Consider the following 22,104-nt stretch of genomic DNA (forward strand, 5'->3'; position numbering starts at 1 on the left):
TCCCAGCAAGCTTTGGGGGAAAGGCGGGAAGGAAGGTAAAGACGCATATGTCGATCTCTCTTCCGGTAAGAGGAAGGCTCACGTGGTTGTTCGCACCTAAGAAAGCATGGATGCTGCGGGCAAATGGAGGAATTTGCCCAACAGTCCCAGCCTCAAGCATCTTACGGCGTCGGACTACGGCCTGCCCAGAGAGCAACAGAGGCCTGCCCTTCAGGATATTGCACGGGCTCATATTGAGTCGTTCAACTACGCTGTAAGCGAAGGACTGAACCGTGCCGCGCAGGTGAGAAATTAAGAGAGGAAAGATTAAAAAAAAAAAAAACATTGCTACGAGGTGGGGAGCGGATTAAGAGGGAGTGGGGGATCGAAAAGGAACCGGGATGGAAAACAATATAAAAGTGAAGTTTTTGCTTGTAGAGAAGGCCCCTTTTGGAGATTCCTCCTCAACAAATCAAATAGTGCTTAGAGAAAAAAGGCACTTTATGCGATGCAGTATCTTCATTGTATTTATCAGATCTCTTTAACGAGCTTGGTTGTAAATCAAGAACTGAGGGAAAGGAATTTTTGATGCAATTCATATAGTTTCTAGAAAAGTGCCATGCTAGTGCCATGCGAGTTAACAACCCCCAGCATGCTATAATGTCAATTTACACTTTTTTATGTTTTTGTAAATTCATATTTCTCTATTCACGTTTCTTGTCTATGTTCTTTCCTCTGATTTTTGGCTGTTCATTATATTGGTTAGCTCCAGCATAGGGAAGCTTTTCCTCTGTGAGACCATATTTATTGTAGTCATTTATCAGGTTTATACTAATGTACAGTACATATCACATGAATGAAATCTTGAGCTGTTTCTTAATTCCACTCTTCATCTGAAAAAGGCTCTCACTTTGACTTCCTAACTCTCATAATTTAAAAGACTTGACAAACAAAAGGATAAGAAAAGAAAAGAAAAAAGAAAAGAAAGCATCACCACCAACTCTTAATGTAATAAGCTCACCTGTAGCTGGCTTATTAGACATAAAGTTACAAATCAGGAAAGACAAAAGATGGGTGGTTTCTCTGCTTTGTTGCCTGACAGAATGGCTTGTGCTAGTTGACGATTTAGAAAGTTTGAAAGCACCTATGCATTGAAACAAGGTTGTTTGATATCCCAGCCATAAAAATATACTTTCTGTCCAGGATTGATTTTTTTAGATCTTTTCTAGTTCTAATTGGCATAAGGTAAACATTGCTTTTTTTTTTAAAGGATATTCCTCCTTTGGAGTTTGCTTTTAAGAATGATCGGATTACTTTGGCCTTTTCAGGGGCCACCATCAGCCCTCCTATGGTACCAAAAGGGAGTATATGTAAAGAGCTGAAAGTTTATCCAGCAGAATGTCGAGGACGTAGAAGTACCTACCGTGGGAAACTGACTGTAAGTAGAGGAATAAAATAGCAGTAGCACTTGGACTTATATACCGCTTCACAGTGCTTTACAGCCCTCTGTAAGCAGTTTACAGAACCAGCATATTGCCCCCAACAATCTGGGTCCTCATTTTACAAACCTTGGAAACATGGAAAGTTAAGTCCACCTTGAGCTGGTCATGACTGAGCTCCTGGAAGATGGCAGAATTCATCTACAATAGCAATAGCACTTAAACTTATATACAGCTTCACAGTGCTTTACAGCCCTCTCTAAGTGGTTTACAGAGTCAGCATGATGCCCCCAACAATCTGGATCCTCAATACTGCATTCTAATCCCTGCACCAGTATGGCTCTTATACTTCCAAGTGTTTTAGAACTTCATTTAAAGCAGAGTTCCCCAACGTTTCCGGGTTTGCAGACTGGTGGGGGGAAGGGATAGTTCACGTAAGTGGCCAGCAAGTGCGCATGTGCAGCTCCATTTCCACAAGTGGCATGCACGCGAGCCTGTGTTTACATAAATGTAAAGCACGCACCTGTCCACACCAGCCGTTTCAACGGCCCATTTGCAAATCTCTCATGGCCCATAGGTTGGGGAGCCCTGGTTTAAATAATTGAACAAATAAAGAAAGCTCAGGTGCTGATCTTTTTCCCTTTTTGGCAGCATTGGAATCTGAGGTCATTCAGTGAAATGAGGTAGTGGCAGATTCAGGAACTACTTATTATTATAAGATATAATTACAATTGGCAATTTAAATGGGTGACATTAGTTTCCAACAGAAAAAGAAATATGATTCTACACCTAGTATATTTAACATATAAGGCTGTTTATTATGAAGGCTTTACATCCAATAACAAATTGCAAGCATTTTGATTCTAAGTGCTGGAGAATATAATTTGGTTATGCCTTCTTTCTGATAGATAAGGTGTAAAGTTTTATACTATGGATCCTAATTAGATTCTCTGTCTGCACTGTAATTAACTATTTTCTATTTTTTAGTCAGATTTCTGAATAATGTTCCAATAATCAGTGTATTAATAAGCATAAGTTACCCTGTGATAAATGAGCAACCAATAAATTTTATAAATAAATAATCAGGGTGTGTGTATTTGTGCATGTAACATTTAAAAGTGTTATATATAGTGCAGATAAATATTCTTTAGTCCTTTTTGTTACAAGAGTTTAGAGTGGGTTTTTTTTCTTTGAATAGAAATCCCAGTACTCTTTCAAAGTTATTTTGTTCATATTTTTTTAAATAAAATAACTTTTTTTTCCCTCCGGTATAGGGTGATATCAGCTGGTCAGTGAATGGAATTCCTAAAGGAATTATTAAACAGACCCTTGGGAATATTCCAATTATGGTGAAATCTAAATTCTGTCATCTCCATGGCCTTTCTCCCAAAGCACTTATCCAACACCATGAAGAAGAAGAGGTATTATTTAATTTGGTTGTTTGTGTGTAAAGCAAAAGCTATCTTGTAATTTCAATGGGTTTTTAACATCCATTTTAGAAGTACTCCTTTGAGATTTTCTCTTCTTTGGGGAAATGAATTCCATTTATTATTTGTATGTATGTATGTATATATACACACACTGCTCAAAAAAATGAAGGGAACACTTAAACAACACAATGTAACTCCAAGTCAATCACACTTTTGTGAAATCAAACTGTCCACTTAAGTAGCAACACTGATTGACAATCAATTTCACACGCTGTTGTGCAAATGGAATAGACAACAGGTGGAAAGCATAGGCAGTTAGCAAGACATCCCCAATAAAGAAGTGGTTCTGCAGGTGGTGACCACAGACCACTTCTCCCTCGAGCTGCTCGGATCATCCAGAGAGTGGGAGGTGCTCCAGTCTGCGTCTGTGTAGGCTGGACTTAATCATTAGGGAACGCTCCGCCCTCTGTCACATGGTCCCTTGTAGCCTCCCAGTTTATGTCCAGCCTTTGCAGAGTTAGGCTGTGTGTTTTGATTGTGCTTCCCACTCTTTGGCTGATTCAAGCAGGATAATACTTCAGTTCAGGTTTGATTTAAGCTTATTATTTCCTTAGCCTCTGCGTATCTGGGGGTGTCTTGAGACTTAGGGGTGTGCGTTTTTCGCCCCCAGGGGACTGGGCGGGCAGCTTAGCAGCACTTAGTGCTAACACCCCACCCCCACCCCCTCTCTGCCGCTTATTTCTTTTTTTCCTGCCTTGCTGTCCTGGTGCCTTTCTAAGGTCTGGAGCCTTTTTTATACTGGTTTTCCCCCCACTAACGCCAATTTCAGCGTCCTCGCCCTCGTGGCTTGCAGGATGCACCCACCCTGAGCCGCCCGCTTTGCCTTTCACTTTCGATTTCCAGGCGGCCGCCATTTTGGGCGCCGCCTCGTGGCCGGGCGACATTTTGCAGGCCTCCTATTGCTGCGACGTTCTGCTGGCCCTAGGCTTAGGCTCCCAGGCCTAGTAGGGCTGATCTCTCTATCTCCCTCTCCCAGAGGGGAAAAAGAATGCTGTTCTTTACTCTGTTAATGGTTGGTGTAAGTGTTGGCTTCCGCAGCAGATCTCAGGGTGGGGATTTAGAAAAGCAGCCACTCCCTCCCTGAGGGGGGGAAGCTGCCTGAGGCCTTGTATTGCTGGCGTTGATTTGGCTGATTGGCTTCTCTTCCTTTTACCAACTGCCAGGTTGTTATTCAGTCTAATACAGAATATCTTCATATTTCCTTACATGGGTAATCCAATCTCATTCAATTGGCATTTTCTCTCTCTCAGATTTGCTTAGAGAGACCTAGCTTCCATCACTGTCGCTGCAGTGTGTTTTCCTGGATCCTTATCCTGGTGGGATATAATTGTACATTAAAAGTCTATATTTGTGGCAGTTTTTTTTTTAAAAAAAAAATTTTTTTTTTGGTCATATTTTCAGATTATTCATTGCAAATTCCAAAAGGGGGCGCGGGCCAGTTTCTGGATACCCGGCCTTACCCAGGTCGTATCCTAGGTGTGCCAACCGCCTGTACACACACACACACACACACACACACACACACACACACACACACACACATATATATATATATATATATATATATATATATATATATTTCTATATATTCATTTTGATACTTCTGTTGTTTTACCATGGCAGATGATAACCCTAACTCCCGCCATTCTTTGAAGGCGAAATCTAAGTCTCATCATGTGCGCAAACAGGCTAAGGAAACCTCCCAGGAGACTTCTAAGGCCTCTCAAAGGGACGCCTTAAGGCGTCATAAGGCACTAGAGAGGGAGTTCGATAGGCGCTCTAGGGTGACTCAACCATCACCCCCAGCCGCCCCTTCTACTTCCAGGCACCCCCCCCCCCTCCAGTTTGTTCCCCTCTCTCCAGGCACAGCTCATCCCAGGAGTCTCACGACCCTGGACCAGCTACCAGCCGGATGCCTGAAGCAACCTTCACTCCCACGGCCGCTGGCATGAGACAGGAGGACCCACCCACGATCGAGATGCCTGAGTACATGAGAACTTGGATGGAGCAGGCTATTCAACAGGGGATAGCTCAAGGCATGCAGCAGATGGCCGGATCAAGCCTTCCTCAGACGGTTCCCGCGCAAGAACCGGTGCCAACTAGGTCCATGCCCGCCCTGGACCCTGCTCCTGGTCAGGTACCCTCCCGGGGGGCCAGCCCTCTTCCAGAAAGGGAACCGGAGGAGGGAATGGAAATTTTAGACCAATACAGGGAGGAGGAGCACCTTGAATGGGGATCCACCTTCCATGGGGAACCCTTTTCAGATTTAGACCCGATGGAAGCAGAGTTGTTGGAGGACGAGGGCCTTACCCCCATCCAGCCTTCCTTTGTGGGGTTATTCAAGCCCCACATGTTTAAGTCCATCTTGTTTAAGGCCAAGAACACCTCGGGCCTGGCCATTCAACTTCCCCCTGTCCCCCACTCCTCTGGGGAGGAACCGGAGGACGCAATGTTCAAACAGCCCGTGGTGGCCGAGGATGTGATTCCCGCTCCTCCCATTTTCCACGATCTGGTTTCCAACCAACTGGGTTTTACGGGGGCTCCTCCGGCCCCATCCACACAGGATAAGAGGTTCTTTAACCTCGAACCGGGTTTCTGCTCCCTCCTCAATACCCCGGAGATGGACGAGCCCATTGTTGGTCTCGCCTCTTTCTCCTCCCCGAGTGACCCACTGGAGGCCCTCAAACCCGAGGATAGGAGGTCTGAATTGGCCTTGCGGCGGGCTCTTCTAGCCGACGCCTGGGCAATTAGATCGGCCACCGCAGCCTCCTTCTTTACCAGGTCCTCTATCCGGTGGCTCCATCAACTGAAGGCCCACATCCCTCCATCCAATACACGGGCGCTGCAGGACATTGCCAAAATCACAGCGGCGGCAGAGTTCTCAGCGGACGCCACGTACCATTCGGTTAAATTCGCCTCCCGGGCGTTAGCGTCCCAGGTCACTGCCCGCCGCCTGCTCTGGCTCAAACCATGGCAGGCGGACGTGAAGAACAAGGTCAAGCTGGCCTCCGCCTCCATTAGAGGGGAGAAGCTCTTTGGGCCGGCCCTGGACCCTCTCTTGGCCGAAACTAGGGGAAAGAAGAAATTCCTTCCTCCTCTTTTTCGGAGGCCTGACTCCCGAGCCCCTCAGACCTTTCGAAGAGGATCGTCCCGGTCCTTCTACCAGTCCCCCTTCCCCCCCAGGTACCCGAGACCTCCCTCGTATAGAGCATCATATTCCCAGGATCGTTCCGACCCGAGCGATCGAAATAGGAGGGGCGGAGGATTTAAGCGTCCCTTCAGGGGTTCCGGGGGGAGACCCTTCCGGCGCTCCAAATGAATCCTCTCTTTTTCCCCCCATTGGTGGTCGGCTGAGGCATTTCGCCGACCTGTGGGATTCTACCACTTCCGACAGATGGGTCAGGGACTCCATCAGGTTTGGACTCGCTCTGGAGTTCAACTCTCAACCTCCCGAGTTCTTCATGTCATCTCCCTCCTCTAGGGACCCCTCCAAACGCAAATTAATGGATGCGGCCATCCATCACTTACTCTCCATCCAGGCCATCCAGCCAGTTCCCCCCTCTCAGCGAGGGCAGGGTTTCTATTCCCACCTCTTCGTGGTTCCCAAGTCCTCGGGAGGATGGAGGGCTATCCTGGACCTCAAACGGCTCAATCGCTTCCTAAACCCCCGCAAATTCAAAATGCACACCCTCCAATCCATTTTGCAGGGTACCAGGCAAGGAGATTGGCTATCTTCTATAGACCTCTCTGAGGCATACCTCCACATCCCAATTCGGCCTTCACACTCTAAATTCCTTAGATTCTGTTACAATCACCACCATTTTCAGTATGTGGCCCTTCCCTTTGGGTTAGCCTCCGCTCCCAGAGTTTTCACTAAGATCCTCGCGGCCCTGGCAGCTCGCTTAAGGGACTGCCCGGTCCGTCTCCACTGCTATCTGGATGATATCCTCATCCTGTCCCATTCACAATCCCAAGCAGAGCGGGACACCAAGACTACTCTCTCCGCCCTCCACGCCCATGGTTTCCTGGTCAACCAAAAAAAGAGCCAACTGGTCCCTTCTACCCGAATTGCCCACTTGGGGGCCATCATTGACACGGTGCAGGAAAAAGTGTTCCTTTCCCCGGAAAGGCTTCAGAGTATTCGAAATTCAATTCAGGTTATTCGCCGATCAAAGAGGGCTTCTCTGTTAGATTTATCTAAATTACTGGGAAAAATGGTTTCATGCATCTCTATTATTCCTTGGGCCCGTCTTCATACCAGGTCCCTGCAGTGGCTCCTGCTTCCGTTTCAAAGGTCCAGCAGAAGCAACTCAAAATCCTCCATCAAGGTACCTCCAAAGGTCCTCTCGTCTCTCCTCTGGTGGACCAACCCTGCCATCAACAGGGGTCATCTCTTCAAAGATCCCCAGCGTCTCGTCATCACCACAGACGCCAGCCTGAGCGGCTGGGGCGCTCACTTCCAGTCCCTTACAACACAGGGCAAATGGTCCCATGCAGAGCGGGCCTGCAGCATAAACTGGCTGGAGCTCCACGCCATCCACCTGGCCCTCCGCCACTTCCTGCCTCAGGTACGCGGGCGGCACGTCCTTATTCTCACAGACAACGTTACCGCCAAGGCCCATGTCAACAGGCAAGGCGGGACCCAGTCTATTCGGTTGATGAGAGAGGCCGAGAGACTCTGCCGTTGGGCAGAGCGTCACCTCCTCTCGATCAAAGCAGAACACATTTCGGGGGCCTCAAACACCCGAGCGGACTGGTTAAGCAGGGCCACCATGGACCAGTCCGAGTGGCGCATTCATCCATCCCTTTTCAGGGAGGCGACCATGATCTTCGGTCTCCCGTTAGTGGACTTCTTTGCATCCCCCTGCAACTCCCAGCTCCCTCGGTTCTTCTCCAGATTCCCTTCCCCCGGGGCCGAGAATCACGACGCACTTAGCTGTCCGTGGCCCCCCGGACTCCTGTACGCCTTTCCCCCGTTAGCTTTGCTTCCCAGGGTCATTCAGAAACTGATCCAGGAGAAGGCAGATCTGATTTTGGTGGCCCCCTATTGGCCCAGGCGACCATGGTTTGCAGACCTCTGCAACCTCTCGGTGTCTCCCCCGTGGAGAATCCCTCCGGACAGGATCTCCCTGTCTCAGGGGCCCATTCGACATCCGGAGCCCCAATGGCTCCAACTAACCGTGTGGAGGTTGAGCGGGAAAAGTTGAGGAAGGAGAATTTATCTGACCAGGTCATTAACACGATCCTGGCCGCCAGATGGCCTTCAACCAATCGGATATACGATGCCACCTGGGTCAGCTTCTGCAGGTGGTGCCATTCGTCCATGGTCAACCCGCTCTTGCCTTCGGTGGCCCAGATTCTGAATTTTCTCCAGGATGGGCTCAAAAAAGGTCTCTCACCTAATACCCTGAGACGCCAGGTAGCGGCCCTCTCAACTGTCGTCTCCGGCGACAATCTGGGTCCCCTCTCTCACCATCCCCGTATCAGGGCCTTCCTAAGGGGGGCTACTAACCTCCGTCCCCCTGTTGTGCACCGGTACCCCACTTGGGACCTTAACAAGGTCCTGGTGGCCCTCACCAAACCGCCTTTCGAACCCATTAGAGAATCCTCTCTCCAAATTTTGACCTTTAAGGTAGTATTCCTGGTGGCAATTACCTCGGCTCGCCGAATTTCGGAGATTGCTGCCCTTTCGGTGAGAAAGGACCTCTGTATCTTCCATTCCAATCGGGTGGTTCTACGCCCCGACCCGACCTTCTTGCCCAAGGTCAATTCAGCCTTCCACAGGGCTCAGGAGGTTACACTCCCGAACTTTTGTCCCCATCCTTCGCGGGAAAGGGAGAAACAATGGCACACCCTAGATGTCAGGCGGGCCCTCCGCATATACATTAACCGCACGCAACCCTTTAGAAGGTCAGAGTCATTATTTCTCTCCTTCCAGCCCAAGTCCTTAGGCCACAAGGTGTCCCCTTCCACCATCGGGCGATGGATCAGAGCCACCATCGCCAAGGCTTATTCGTCTCAGGCCTTGCCAGTTCCCAGTGGGATTACAGCGCATTCCACCAGGAGTGCGGCCACCTCTGTGGCCTGGGCCACCCAGGCTCCAATCTCAGACATCTGTCGGGCCGCCACTTGGGCTTCCCCCTCCCCTTTCATTAGGCACTATAAGATTGACATCTTTGCGTCGGCTGAGGCCTCGTTTGGTAGACGAGTCCTCCAGCGGGTCATCGAGGACCCAGGGGAGCTTCCACCCCAGACGGATTCCCACCTGTAGGACAGCCAAGCTTTGGTATGTCCCACTCTCTGGATGATCCGAGCAGCTCGAGGGAGAATGGGCGTTGGTCTTACCTGACACGCCATTTCTAGTCGAGCTGCGAGGATCATCCAGCCCCACCCTTTTTAATTTTTTTCCGTCTGGGGGAACCTTGTTTCAGCCAATGATACTTTAGGTCTAGTTAGATGAGAGTTAGACGACTTTCCTCCTCTCTCGACTTCGCATAAACTGGGAGGCTACAAGGGACCATGTGACAGAGGGCGGAGCGTTCCCTAATGATTAAGTCCAGCCTACACAGACGCAGACTGGAGCACCTCCCACTCTCTGGATGATCCTCGCAGCTCGACTAGAAATGGCGTGTCAGGTAAGACCAACGCCCATTCTCAGTTCCTATGCTGTTGGTGGCTGATGGTTGGATCACTTTTGAATGCTGGCGGTGCTTTCACTCTAGTGGTAGCATGAGACGGAGTCTACAACCCACACAAGTGGCTCAGGTAGTGCAGCTCATCCAGGATGGCACATCAATGTGAGCTGTGACAAAGTTTGCTGTGTCTGTCAGCGTAGTGTCCAGAGCATGGAGGCGCTACCAGGAGACAGGCCAGTACATCAGGAAATGTGGAGGAGGCCGTAGGAGGGCAACAACCCAGCATCAGGACCGCTACCTCTGCCTTTGTGCAAGGAGGGACAGGAGGAGCACTGCCAGAGCCCTGCAAAATGACCTCCAGCGGGCCACAAATGTGCATGTGGCTGCTCAAATGGTCAGAAACAGACTCCATGAAGGTGGTATGAGGGCCCAACGTCCACAGGCGGGGGTTGTGCTTAGAGCCCAACACCGTGCAGGACAATTGGCATTTGCCAGAGAACACCAAGATTGGCAAATTCACCACTGGCATCCTGTGCTCTTCACAGATGAAAGCAGGTTCACACTGAGCACCTGTGACAGACGTGACAGAGTCTGGAGACGCCGTGGAGAACGTTCCACTGCCTGCAACATCCTCCAGCATGACCAGTTTGGCAGTGGTCAGTAATGGTGTGGGGTGGCATTTCTTTAGGGGGCCGCACAGCCCTCCATGTGCTCACCAGAGGTAGCTTGACTGCCATTAGGTACCAAGATGAGATCCTCAGACCCTTTGTGAGACCATATGCTGGTGCGGTTGGCCCTGGGTTCCTCCTAATGCAAGACAATGCTAGAAGTGTGGCTGGAGTGTGTCAGCAGTTCCTGCAAGACGAAAGCATTGATGCTATGGACTGGCCCGCCTGTTCCCCAGACCTGAATCCAATTAAGCACATCTGGGACATCATGTCTCGCTCCATCACCAACGCCACATTGCACCACAGACTGTCCAGGAGTTGGGGGATGCTTTAGTCCAGGTGTTGGAGGAGATCCCTCAGGAGACCATCCTCCACCTCATCCGGAGCATGCCCAGGCATTGTAGGGAGGTCATACAGGCACGTGGAGGCCACACACACTTTGACTTGTTTTAAGGACATTACATCAAAGTTGGATCAGCCTGTAGTTTTTTTTTCCACTTTAATTTTGAGTGTAACTCCAAATCCAGACCTCCATGCGTTGCTAAATTTGATTTCCATTGATAATTTTTGTGTGATTTTGTTGTCAGCACATTCAACTATGTAATGAACAAAGTATTTAATAAGAATATTTCATTCATTCAGATCTAGGATGTCTTATTTTTGTGTTCCCTTTATTTTTTTGAGCAGAGAGAGAGAGAGAGAGAGAGAGAGAGAGAGAGAGAGAGTGTATGTATATGTATGTATGTATGTGTGTATGTGTGTGTATATATATATATATATATATGGCATTCAGCTTTGTTCGGGTATTTTCCCACATCATTGTAGTTGTGCTTTTAAAGTTGTAGCAACGTTTCGGCAGAATCTCATCTGCCATCATTAGGCTTCTGTGTACAAAGCTGAATGCCATGTGTGTGTGTGTGTGTGTGTGTGTGTGTGTGTGTGTGTAGTTACTGTTTGATGGTGATGGATTACTTGAAGAGTTATATCAGTTTTTAAAATGGAATTTTAATGATAATTCAACACTCTGAAAATACAAAACAATCAACATAGAAACATAAGCAACTATTCTAATAGTCATAATTTAGATTGCCTGTTTTTCTGTACTTAGTGTTAAATATATGTAAAAAAAAATAGAGCTTGTGAAAATATAATTCTTAAAATTTCATTTTTCTCTCAATTTTGTAATTTACTCAAAACTAAGTTGATCAGCTGAAATATTTCATCCTTTTTTGCCCGATGGCTTGGTTTATGATTAATTATCATTTCTTACACTTTTGGCAGGAAATGGGTGGTTATTTCATAATTAATGGAATAGAAAAGGTGATAAGAATGATGATTATGCCTCGGCGCAACTTTCCTCTTGCAATGATAAAACCAAAATGGAAATCTAGAGGCCCAGGCTACACACAATATGGTAACTTTTGACTTATAAGTTCTCTTTATTCGCATCTTTTTACTATTTCTCTTGGTAGAAGCTAGATATTTTAGATATACGGTAATATTTTCTTTAGGACATTTTTTAATCTGAACTGTGAGAAAGTCTGTACTGTAAATGGTGTATTGTACTTGCATCCCTTATTTATACTGACTTGCCTTCCCTGATTACGTGTACACTCCTTCATGAAATTCATCATACACGAGTTTTGGCTCATTTGTGAGAAAACACTAAAAATTGACTCCAGAGTGATTTTATATGCAGTGCTAAATGATTTAAACAACTGCAAAATGAAAAAACTACATTATGGCTTAATGTGTTTTGTGACATTGTGAGACGGAAGGACAATAAATGGGAAAAAAATCATCTTAAACTATATCATTATGTGATATTTTAAATATTTTAAATTAAATGTGCTTTTCACCATGCTCATTACTTATGTGGTCCTCATTTCTTTGAGATTGATCCTCAGACAGGCCTTTTGATTGAAAATTCTAACATTCCCCCCTCTATGTTCAATCTTACACCAGTTCCTTATGTTTGCCTTAGGTAGTCCTTGAATGCAACCACTCATTTAGCAACAAAGTTACAACAATGCTGAATGAGGGGGATTTATGGCCAACCCTAAAAACATAGTGGGATTATATAATCTCCATTTGCAATCTTCACAACCTACTTCCCATAAGCAAAATCAATGGGAAAGCCAGCTGAAAGTCACAAGTTGCTCCTGCCGTTTGTTTCTCCCAATGAGCCCCTGGACAGCATCGGGATCTTATACTCTAGCGGTAGCCTGTAGCACCTGCGCACTCCCTGTAGTGCCTGCCTGTAACTGGCCTGTTTTTTCTGGGAGGCAGTTTCATTATCTCTTCCCACATGGTGCTCACATGCAACCCTCACTTTAAGAACCCACAGTCCTCACTTAACAATGGCAGGCAATAGGGACCGCCAGAATTGTTGTCACAAAGTGATGTGATAACGTCATGATACTCTTTATGACCATATTATTTAGTGAAGGAATTTCTGCTCCCAGTTACATTGTAATCTGAATACTATCTGTATTTCTATCTAGTAACTTTTGCATTCAGCAAAAGAAAGGTCTTGGATGCCAGCTGTCTAATGGCACTAGAAATTCTGGGAAGAATAATTCCAGTATACTACATCTTAGGCCATAAGTTACCTGGGAAAGGCAACTTTGATAGTAATATGAAACATAATGTTAAGATGTGTTTCTTTTGATGGTGTTTAGGGGTCTCCATGCACTGTGTTAGAGATGAGCATACATCTGTTAACATGACCTTACACTACCTTGATAGCGGTTCAGTGATGGTGAATTTCATCTATCAGAAGGAGCTGTTTTTTATCCCGCTGGGATTTCTCCTTAAGGTATTGTCATTATATTTTGTTCTCAGGGGGCTCTATTTCCAGAAGTATAAGATGTGGGGCAATAACCTTGCTTGCAAAACCATAGTAAGAATTAGTTCCATCCAGTTCAGCAGCAACTTGAAGCAATAAAGAACAGGTAAACTTTTTTTCTTAGGAGGCTGCATAAGGCTCTATTGTAGTCAACAAAGCTGGTATAAATGGTTATTCACAACACAGTGACTGTGGCCTGGTTCAGCTGCAGAAATCAAATCCTGAATTGGTTGACCAGGCTAATACAATATGTATATCTCAAACACAGTTCAGTGGTAGAAAAACTATTTTTAAATATTACTGTCTGCAGAAATGGGGTTCTATTTTTGGAAGGTATTCACCGTCTCCAAACCATTATGAGGCCACTATTATCAAATTACGTAATTTAGAATACTATAATATATCTCCAGAGTGACAATAAGTATAGTAGTATAATAAGAATATAAGTATAATAATTCCAGTAAATGATTTTATGAATTCTTTATTAATCAAGCCCCAAAACATCTAAAAATTCCAACTTTTTATTTTTCTGCTCCAGGCATTGGTTGGTTTCTCAGACTTTCAGATTTTCCAAGAACTGGTTAAAGGGAAAGAAGATGATACATTTTATAAGAACTGTGTCTCTCAAATGCTGAGGCTGGTTACAGAGGATGGCTGTGTGACCCAGAAGCAAGTGCTAATCTTCTTAGGGCAGCACTTCAGAGTAAAATTGAACCTTCCTGATTGGTATTCCAATGAGCGGGTTGGAGAGTTCCTTTTCAAGTAGGTACAACTATTTAGGATCAGATTGAACCGGAGCCCACATTATGGTGCATGTGGGAAAAATATCGATGTTTTAAGCATTTCCTAACGAACCATATTTCCTATGTTGTGTGAAGTATTCTTTTTCATTTGAATCATCTAAAGTTTTGTGTTGAGTTCTCAGTGTCATGCTTTACCAAGAATATAAATTATGGTTGGAGGCCGTATGAGGAAAGGGTCAGCTATATTTAGCCTGGAGGAATCAGATACGTTTGGCTTGAGAAGGGTAGCTGCACAATAGTCATGACTGCATGGTTCATGTATATGAACAACTGTTTATCAAATTTCCACACTGCTCATCTCAGATAAACAGCTCTTCTTATATAAGAGAACAGAAGACTTTATTTCCTTAAAATAAAAGCTAAGGGAAATTTAATCAGTCTTTCGATTAATAGAATTGCTATTTTAAAGTCATGTGTCAAATTGTCCTGGAGTAGGGGGAATCATTAAATTCAGGGTCGAATTCATCTTGAGTTAATAATAGTTTTTCTCTGTTACCTGCAGAGATAGGACTACATACAATTTGCCTAAAAGAGTGTAGGTTTTAGCTGAACACTAGAAGAAACTTCAGATATTCCTTGACTTATGATTGCCCACTTAACAATGGTTCATAATTATGATGGCCTTGGAAAAGATACTTTATACTCCACGAAGCACTTGGTCATGTGATCATGATGTAGATGCTTGGCAACCTGTTTTCACTTACAACCAATTGCCAAGCAACCTGCAATCATATGAGGACCATTTGCAATTTTCTCTACTGGCTTCCCCAGAAAGTCAATGGGGGAGCTGGCAAAAAAGGTGATAAGCTCCAGTTGCCTACTGAAAGGACTCCCCCTTTTCTTGGGACTGGCTGAAAGAGCTGCCTCTCAAAAGTGCAGAAACAGAACTGAAATTCCACTCGATTCTTGTGCCCCACCAAAGGAGTTCCCTTTTGTGCGTGGGCTCCCAAGGGTAAAGGCACCCCTCTGCAGACTGTGCAAGAGTATTGGCTTGGATTTCAGCAGTGAGGATTTTCAGCTCCTGAACAGAGCATTCCAGAATTTTCAACACTCCCCCAAGGCACCCCGTATTCCTTACCTAGGACTCCATCACATAACCACCTATGTGGTTGCCGAACAACCACAACCAGGAGTGCCAGGATTGCAGTTGTTGAACAAAGTAGTTGAGTTTGCATTCAGGTGATATCTCGCACAATAATCACTTTGCTCCAGCAACTGATATTCTGATCCCAATTGTGGTCAAGAATACCTGTTCTTGATAGAATTATGGAATAAATTTGTTTGGAAATTCTCTTACTGATCCTTATGCTTTTAAGTAGTCCTAAAACATAGGCAGAGCCACATATCAACATACCACTGCTACAAGCACATATATATTTATCCTGTATAATAAGTCTTATGGCCTTGTCTAATGACAAAGAATTCATAGCTCTTGGTATAATGATAGATTCCATAAATATGTAATATCACTGAGAAAGACATTGTGCATCTTGGCTTTCTGACTATTCTGGGCGGATTACAGTTTTCAACAGAAGGCAGCACTTGCCTTGTCTTGATGATTGAATTAGATGGATGAACCTCCAGGGAATATTGAGGCTATAGGTTAAACAGGACAATAAAAGAAAATCCAGAAGAAGGCAGCAAATTATTTACGTTTCATTGCCAAAAAAAAAAAAAATCTTGAAGTCTCCAGCAATTGAGTTACTCTCGAAGGAAACTTTGCTATTACATTTGAAATTCTGCCTTCTAATTGGTAATCCCAGTTCCCTTTAGTAATTTTATTCCACATTAAAACCTAATGCATTTGAGATAGAAACAGTTGCCCCATTACATCAATCAAATCTGTACTAAATGTAATACCTTTGAGACATTTAGGTCTTCAAATCTCATGAGCCTTAGCCCATGTGACCTGAAGGAAAGCAATGTGGTATTTTTAGTCAAAATCTTCTGAAGGATGTTGGTTACTTTTTTCTGCATTAATATACTGAATTTATTTCAATAAAAAAGAAATTATTTTAGGGTATGTAGTTTTTTTCTTAATCCAGATTGTCTAACAGAGTAGACAGCTGCTGGATTGAGAAGATAAAGAAATTCAGAGGGTGATTTGCTCTTATTAATTGTTCCTATAGGCAGTGCATCTGCATACATTTGAAAACAAAAGCTGAGAAATTCTACTTGCTTTGTCTCATGACACGAAAGCTTTTTACTTTATCCAAAGAGGGTTGCATGGAGGACAATCCTGACAGTTTAATGAACCAAGAAGTGCTCACCTCAGGACAACTTTACCTCATGTTTTTAAAGGTAATGCTTTTAAATTTGTCCCTTCTCCCCTTCTTTTCCCTCCAAACATGGTTATGCTCACACTGCACAGAGAGACTTCCACTGCTGGGATAATGTGATTCATTTGATTTTAGGATTACCATGCCTGAACTACATTTTTCATTTGTAAACCATAATTTATAATAGGTCAGGAATTAGTCTTTTGGTCTCTTGAAGAATTGCACACCATCTGGTAAGGTGACAGTCTCAGGGACAAGGCTGAAACTTCTGAACCTCTTGATTATCAAATTTTGAGTGGTATAAAGTTTGGAATGGAAGTGTGGTGGGGATCTTGTCATTTTGATGGTATAATCTTGGTCTACAAATGGAATGCTGGGAAGCTGCAGGTTGGTGCTCCTGGTTTATGGTTTCCTCTGATGTATGAGTCCAACCATTGTCTTCCATGTAATAATTATCCAATATCTGTTGTGCTGAGAGTCTCATGAGACACACGGAAATACCCCTTTTCTGATTCCAATGTTGTACCTTCAGTCTTTACCTAGGCTTAATAAAATATGAACGCGCTTAGTTTCCTTGGATAAAACTCTTACAAATTGGATCAGTTTTCAGTAAAAAATAGTGGCCTGTTATGCCAGGAAATTTGATAACAGAACAGAGAGGGAGCCTGGTCCTTTGCCTATTTTCATAGATTCTTCATCTGTCAGTCTATGTTTGTGCTAATTTTGGGTGGCTCTCCTTCTGCGTAGTCTCCATTTTTACCAATGAAAGTCCATATTACTGGACTTCCACAATCTGAATTCACAAAAAGGCGAAACATAGAAGCAAGAAACACTGATTGATTGCAGTGCTGCAGGAATGGCATTTGTATTGGATGATTCAAGGATTTTTTTTCACCAGTATAGATACTCCTGATTTATGAAACAGCAGGAGAGTTCCTCATATTCCGGTGGTTTTGTTTCAAATGGGCACCGCATTTCTTTAAAACCCTGGGGAACTATATGTGTTCACATATGTCATTTTCTCCATTTCCCTTAATATTGCTGGGATCAAGTCTAGAAGCTGTAACATACACATTGTTTCTGGACTTGAAGCTGAATTTTTTTATATAAGGTGCCCTAATCAAGAGGTGTGATGAATCTGTGGCTTTGTATTACATTGCTGCAACTCAATTCTTGCTTGCTGCAAACCCCACTGATGTTTTGTCTATAGCAGGGGTGTCAAACTCACATCGTCACGGCGGCATCACATGAAGTATCATGACTTTCCCCCCTCTTCCCTAAACCAGGCATGGACATGGCCAGTGCATGATGCATCTGGCCTGCGGGCAGCAAGTTTGACAGCCCTGGTCTCTATAGCATTGAGTCATGGAATAATTTGTTACAAGCTAATGACGAAAGGGGCATCACCTGAGGAAGTTGAGCATCCAAGAAAGTTGAGTTTCAGAATCTTACAAATGCATATTCGGGTTCAGTCAAAATATGTGTTGCCCCTCCATTTAAAATGTAGTGACTAAGTTACTACTAATAGACTATTCAGTGTTTTCTTAATTTACCTTACCTCTATTTATTTTCATCCTGTCTTTCAGGAGAAGATGGAAACTTGGCTACACTCAGTTAAACTAGCATTAGATAAGAAAGCTCAGAGGTCAAATGTAACAATTACTTCAGAAAACATGATAAAGATTCTTGGCATGGGAATAGATCTCACCCGGATGCTTGAATATCTCCTGGCAACTGGTAACCTGCGCTCAAAGTCAGGTAGGATTGTCTACAATCTAATTATGCATCTGCCTTTTTTCTAATGCAGGGGTAGGGAAACTTGGCGCTTTTATCACTTATGGACTTCAAATCCCAGAATTCCTGAGTGAGCCATAAAAGGTTCCCCATCCCTGGCCTACTGGTTTTTCAGTTGTGGGGGAAATCAATTTTTGACTTGAATGGGACTGTTTAATATACAAATGTAGGAGATATGTTCTAAAGTTTTGCAGCAGATTATTTACATATGTCCTACATTTGTATATTAAACAATCCCATTCAAGTCAAAAATTGATTTCCCCCACAACTGAAAAACCAGTAGGCCAGGGATGGGGAAACTTTTATGGCTCACTCAGGAATTCTGGGAGTTGAAGTCCATAAGTGATAAAAGAGCCAAGTTTCCTTACCCCTGTTCTAATGAAATTGGTACAACACTATATTCCTAAAGGGTCTTAAAATAATTGAATACAATTAGATGTCAACTCTGGTCTAGTCCAAAGTTGTATGAAAAAGCATTTTCAAAAAATAATGGCTTTTTTTTTTAATGTATGCTGTGATGGGTTATCCCTGTTCCAGCTTAGTAGCAAAGATTGCAGTCATAGTTCATAAAAGAGTTATACTGAATCTTTAACTTTACTTGGCCATTTGAATCAGTGCTGCAAATTACAAAATTGCCAAAACGTTTCCAGCTCAGTAGACACATTGCTGGATCTTACCCCATAGTGTACTAGGGAGCGTTGCACACATTCCACATTTACTTCTGTCTTCTTAAAAGAGCATATTTTCCTGGTTTTGTATTGATTGATTATATGCCATTTTTATTGATTGATTATATGCCATTAAGTAGGTGTTTACTCTTAGAAACCACAAAGTTGCTGTATAATCCCAGGAAAACTACTTGTTTCAGTTAAGAAGATACATGGCTACCATGCACTACCAAAAAAGTTACAGCTTCTTAAAGAAAGCAATTTTGGCTTTATGTATGAAATACACACATTCTTTGGGTATATGTGAATCTTTTAGCTAGTTCTCTCTGGGCATTTTTGGGCAGATCACAAGCAAAATAGTCAGCTTCTTCCTATGTACCACTGAATCTTAATGGCACAGAGGTAGTGTACTCCTTATTGTGCCCGGCTCTTCCCAGCATGGTATAAAGCCAAATTCACAGTTTGTTTAACATGATTTTGTTCTCTTGCCTCATTCCAAAGCACTGTAGGTGGCTAGATGTTTGTGGTGACATTTCCACATTGCCTAGCTTTTCTCACTCTAAAAACATCTGGAAACAGTTCAGACAATTCAAAATAGGAATAAGAAAATCATTCAGATCTGCTGTATGTGCATGATATACCACAATTCTTTAACTTTGTCTATTTTTATATGGATTTGTATGTGGATTCTAGAGTATTTTACTTTTAAACCACCCAGTATTATTTAGAAAGTGATATGGGCAATGTAAAAATTTGATTAAAAAATAACATTTTGTTCCCAAATTTTGGTGATTTTAATGTTGAATCTTAAATTTTCTTAGAGTGGAGTATACAGACTAAAACCCATATAACAAACTTACATATTTGAGTTTTGTTTATTGTAATCAAAAGTGCTTGTTTTCTGTGTGTGACTATTTTTGCTCTAGGGTCAGCTCTTCTCAGCTAAGCCTCTTCCAGAATTACATTACTGCAACCAGTCAGCAACACAGAGTAAAAAAAAAACTGCACCTAAAAAGGAGATTAGGGAATCCATGCAATGCCTGCAAGACTTCTTCCTCTTTTCTGATCTCTTGAATCCCAAGTGTACTGATATTCCTTGTCTAAAATATGAAGTTCTAACACTTGCTATGTGTCTCCCTGAGAAATACAAATGTAACTAGAGCTGAGTGTTGGCAAACCCTGTTCATAATAAAAGCATTAAACTGCTGCTGTTCACAAACAATTGGTCTAAGTACAGAATTGGAGAAGATCAGATTTCTATTATTTTCCTCCCACCCCCTCCCCCTTACGACTTTCCAAGGTTTGGGCATGCTGCAAGCATCAGGTCTGTGTGTGATAGCAGACAAGCTGAACTTCTTCCGCTACCTCTCCCACTTCCGTTGCGTGCACAGAGGAGCTGCTTTTCTGAAGATGAGAACCACAACAGTGCGCAAGCTGTTGCCAGAGTCCTGGGGCTTCCTCTGTCCTGTCCACACACCAGACGGCGAGCCTTGTGGCTTGATGAACCATATGACGGCCGCCTGTGAAATCGTAACCCAGACTTTCAACACTGTATCTCTGCTACCGTTGCTTTGCTCTTTAGGTGAGTGTTAATCATTTGGAATGGTCAGAAAATGCTTTTATGGTAAACCAGTCTTGTATTAGGAGGATCACTTTTTCAGAAGTATAACTTCTGCATGTTTACAACCGTTTATAAAGCAGTGGTCTTGTATCCAAATCCTCCGATCAACAGCAATACTCCAGCAATCAATCTTTCTTCATAAAGTACAGCTGCATCTTAACAGTATTATAGAACCATCCTGTAAATCAAGGGTCTTCAGACTTGGCAAGTTTAAGACTTGTGGACTTCAACTCCCAGGATTCCTAAGCTAACATGATGAGGAGGAATTCTGGCAGTTGAAGTCTGCAAGTCTTAAAGCTGTCAATTTTGAAGAACCCCGTTGTAGATCATGAATAGGTAAGCCAGGAGCAACCCAAGTAGTCATGTGAATCTGGCATAACTCCAGTAATAATTCAAAGAAAAATGTATCTCATGCACTTGTACACATTCCTCAGCAATTATTCAGAAGGATTTGCAGAAGGCTACTGGTAGTCCTCAATTTACGATCACATTTGATACCAGAATTTCTGTTGCTAAGCAAGGCAGTTGGAAAGTGAGTTACACCTGTCTTTATTATCACTTTTGCCATGGTTGTTAAGCAAATCTGGCTTCCCACATTGCCTTTGTCAGAAACTGGCTGTGAAGGTTGCAGAGGACAGTCACCTGACCCTGGGATGCTGCAAGCAATGTAACTACATGCCAGTTGCCAAGCACCTGAATGTTGATCATGTGAACACCCTGCAACGTTTATAAGTGTGAGGATCAGTCATAAGTCTCTTATTCAGTGCTGTTTGAAGACAAGGATTACCTGTATTTAGAAGCAGATTATCTCTGCCTGAAAATAAAGGTGGGAAAGAAATCAATCTCATAAATGTTTTATGTGAACTTTCATAATTCATATTCCTGAAAATGGAATGGAATTGCACCAAACTGGACACTTTTCAACAATGTAATAATGCAGCATGTGATTTAAGTTACGTTATACAAAAATGTGCACAATTTGCACTTGACATACTTTGTGTTGCACAACAATATTCCCAAACAATATACATTTAGAGAGAGAGTATAGACAAAAGGTATAGTTAAAGAAATGCTCACCAATCATTGTGCATATTTAAAAAAAACTAAAAGCATGGGGAAACAAGACAAAAGGAAACTGGAATGAGAAAGAACTTACTGAGAACGAAAATACATTCATCCATCCCTATTTTTAAAAAATCTTCCTGCCCTAAAAGGGCAGCCACACAGAACTAGGTAGACTAAGGGATTTTTCATACATTCATCTAAACTTCAAACTGGTGGTATTTATACCTTCTTTTAATTTCAAATATTTGACTATTTGTTATCACAACAGAACCTTAAACTTATAGCAATCCAGTGATTCATTTCTATTTTATCAATTTTTTCTCTATCCCTTCTAACAAAGATGTTAATATCTACGTATGTTATTAATAATTTATGTAATTTATCTTTTAAAAACTGGTAGTTTTGTGAGTCCTCATTTTTCCTTTTATGATATTTATTATGCTTTTTAGATAGTAAACCTGGGGACAGATCTTGCCTCACTATTTATATTTATAAGGCTTTCTGGAAGCTTTTTGGCTGAATACTGAGGAAAATGTGTTTTTAAGAAATAGCATTAGAAGTACAGTAATGTTATAGAAAAGACCCTTCAAGGAGTTAACTGTCTATTATTATTTAAGTTAAAATAGTGATGTAATAATGTTTTTCACTTGAGAGAAGAATATCAAAAAAGAAGGTTTTTTTTTAAAGATTTGGTCTCAAGATGTTCTACATATTATAATCTGGCTATCAGATGAATCTCAGAAAGCCTTGAAATTAAATAAGTGGACTATAGCAGCCAGTCTGTAAAATGGATGAACTGGCATAAGTATCATAAT

General features: G+C 43.1%; 1 protein-coding gene across 1 annotated transcript in view; it reads left to right on the forward strand.

Annotated features, from left to right (window-relative positions):
- The first annotated feature begins 14 nt into the window (after positions 1–14).
- POLR1B (RNA polymerase I subunit B) overlaps positions 15–22,104 on the forward strand; it is a 31,437-nt gene continuing 9,347 nt past the window's right edge. The window contains exons 1-9 of the mRNA XM_087931666.1: positions 15–283; positions 1,250–1,417; positions 2,693–2,839; positions 11,493–11,625; positions 12,893–13,029; positions 13,598–13,821; positions 15,992–16,163; positions 17,728–17,899; positions 19,904–20,185. Of these exons, the coding sequence (XP_087787792.1) occupies positions 107–283; positions 1,250–1,417; positions 2,693–2,839; positions 11,493–11,625; positions 12,893–13,029; positions 13,598–13,821; positions 15,992–16,163; positions 17,728–17,899; positions 19,904–20,185 (1,612 nt within the window). The 5' untranslated portion in view covers positions 15–106. The remainder of the gene's footprint in view (positions 284–1,249; positions 1,418–2,692; positions 2,840–11,492; positions 11,626–12,892; positions 13,030–13,597; positions 13,822–15,991; positions 16,164–17,727; positions 17,900–19,903; positions 20,186–22,104) is intronic.

The sequence above is a fragment of the Pseudonaja textilis genome, chromosome 1 (genome assembly GCF_049901715.1).
Source record: "Pseudonaja textilis isolate UNSWEBS1 chromosome 1, rPseTex1.2, whole genome shotgun sequence".
Classification (NCBI taxonomy): Eukaryota; Metazoa; Chordata; class Lepidosauria; order Squamata; family Elapidae; genus Pseudonaja; species Pseudonaja textilis.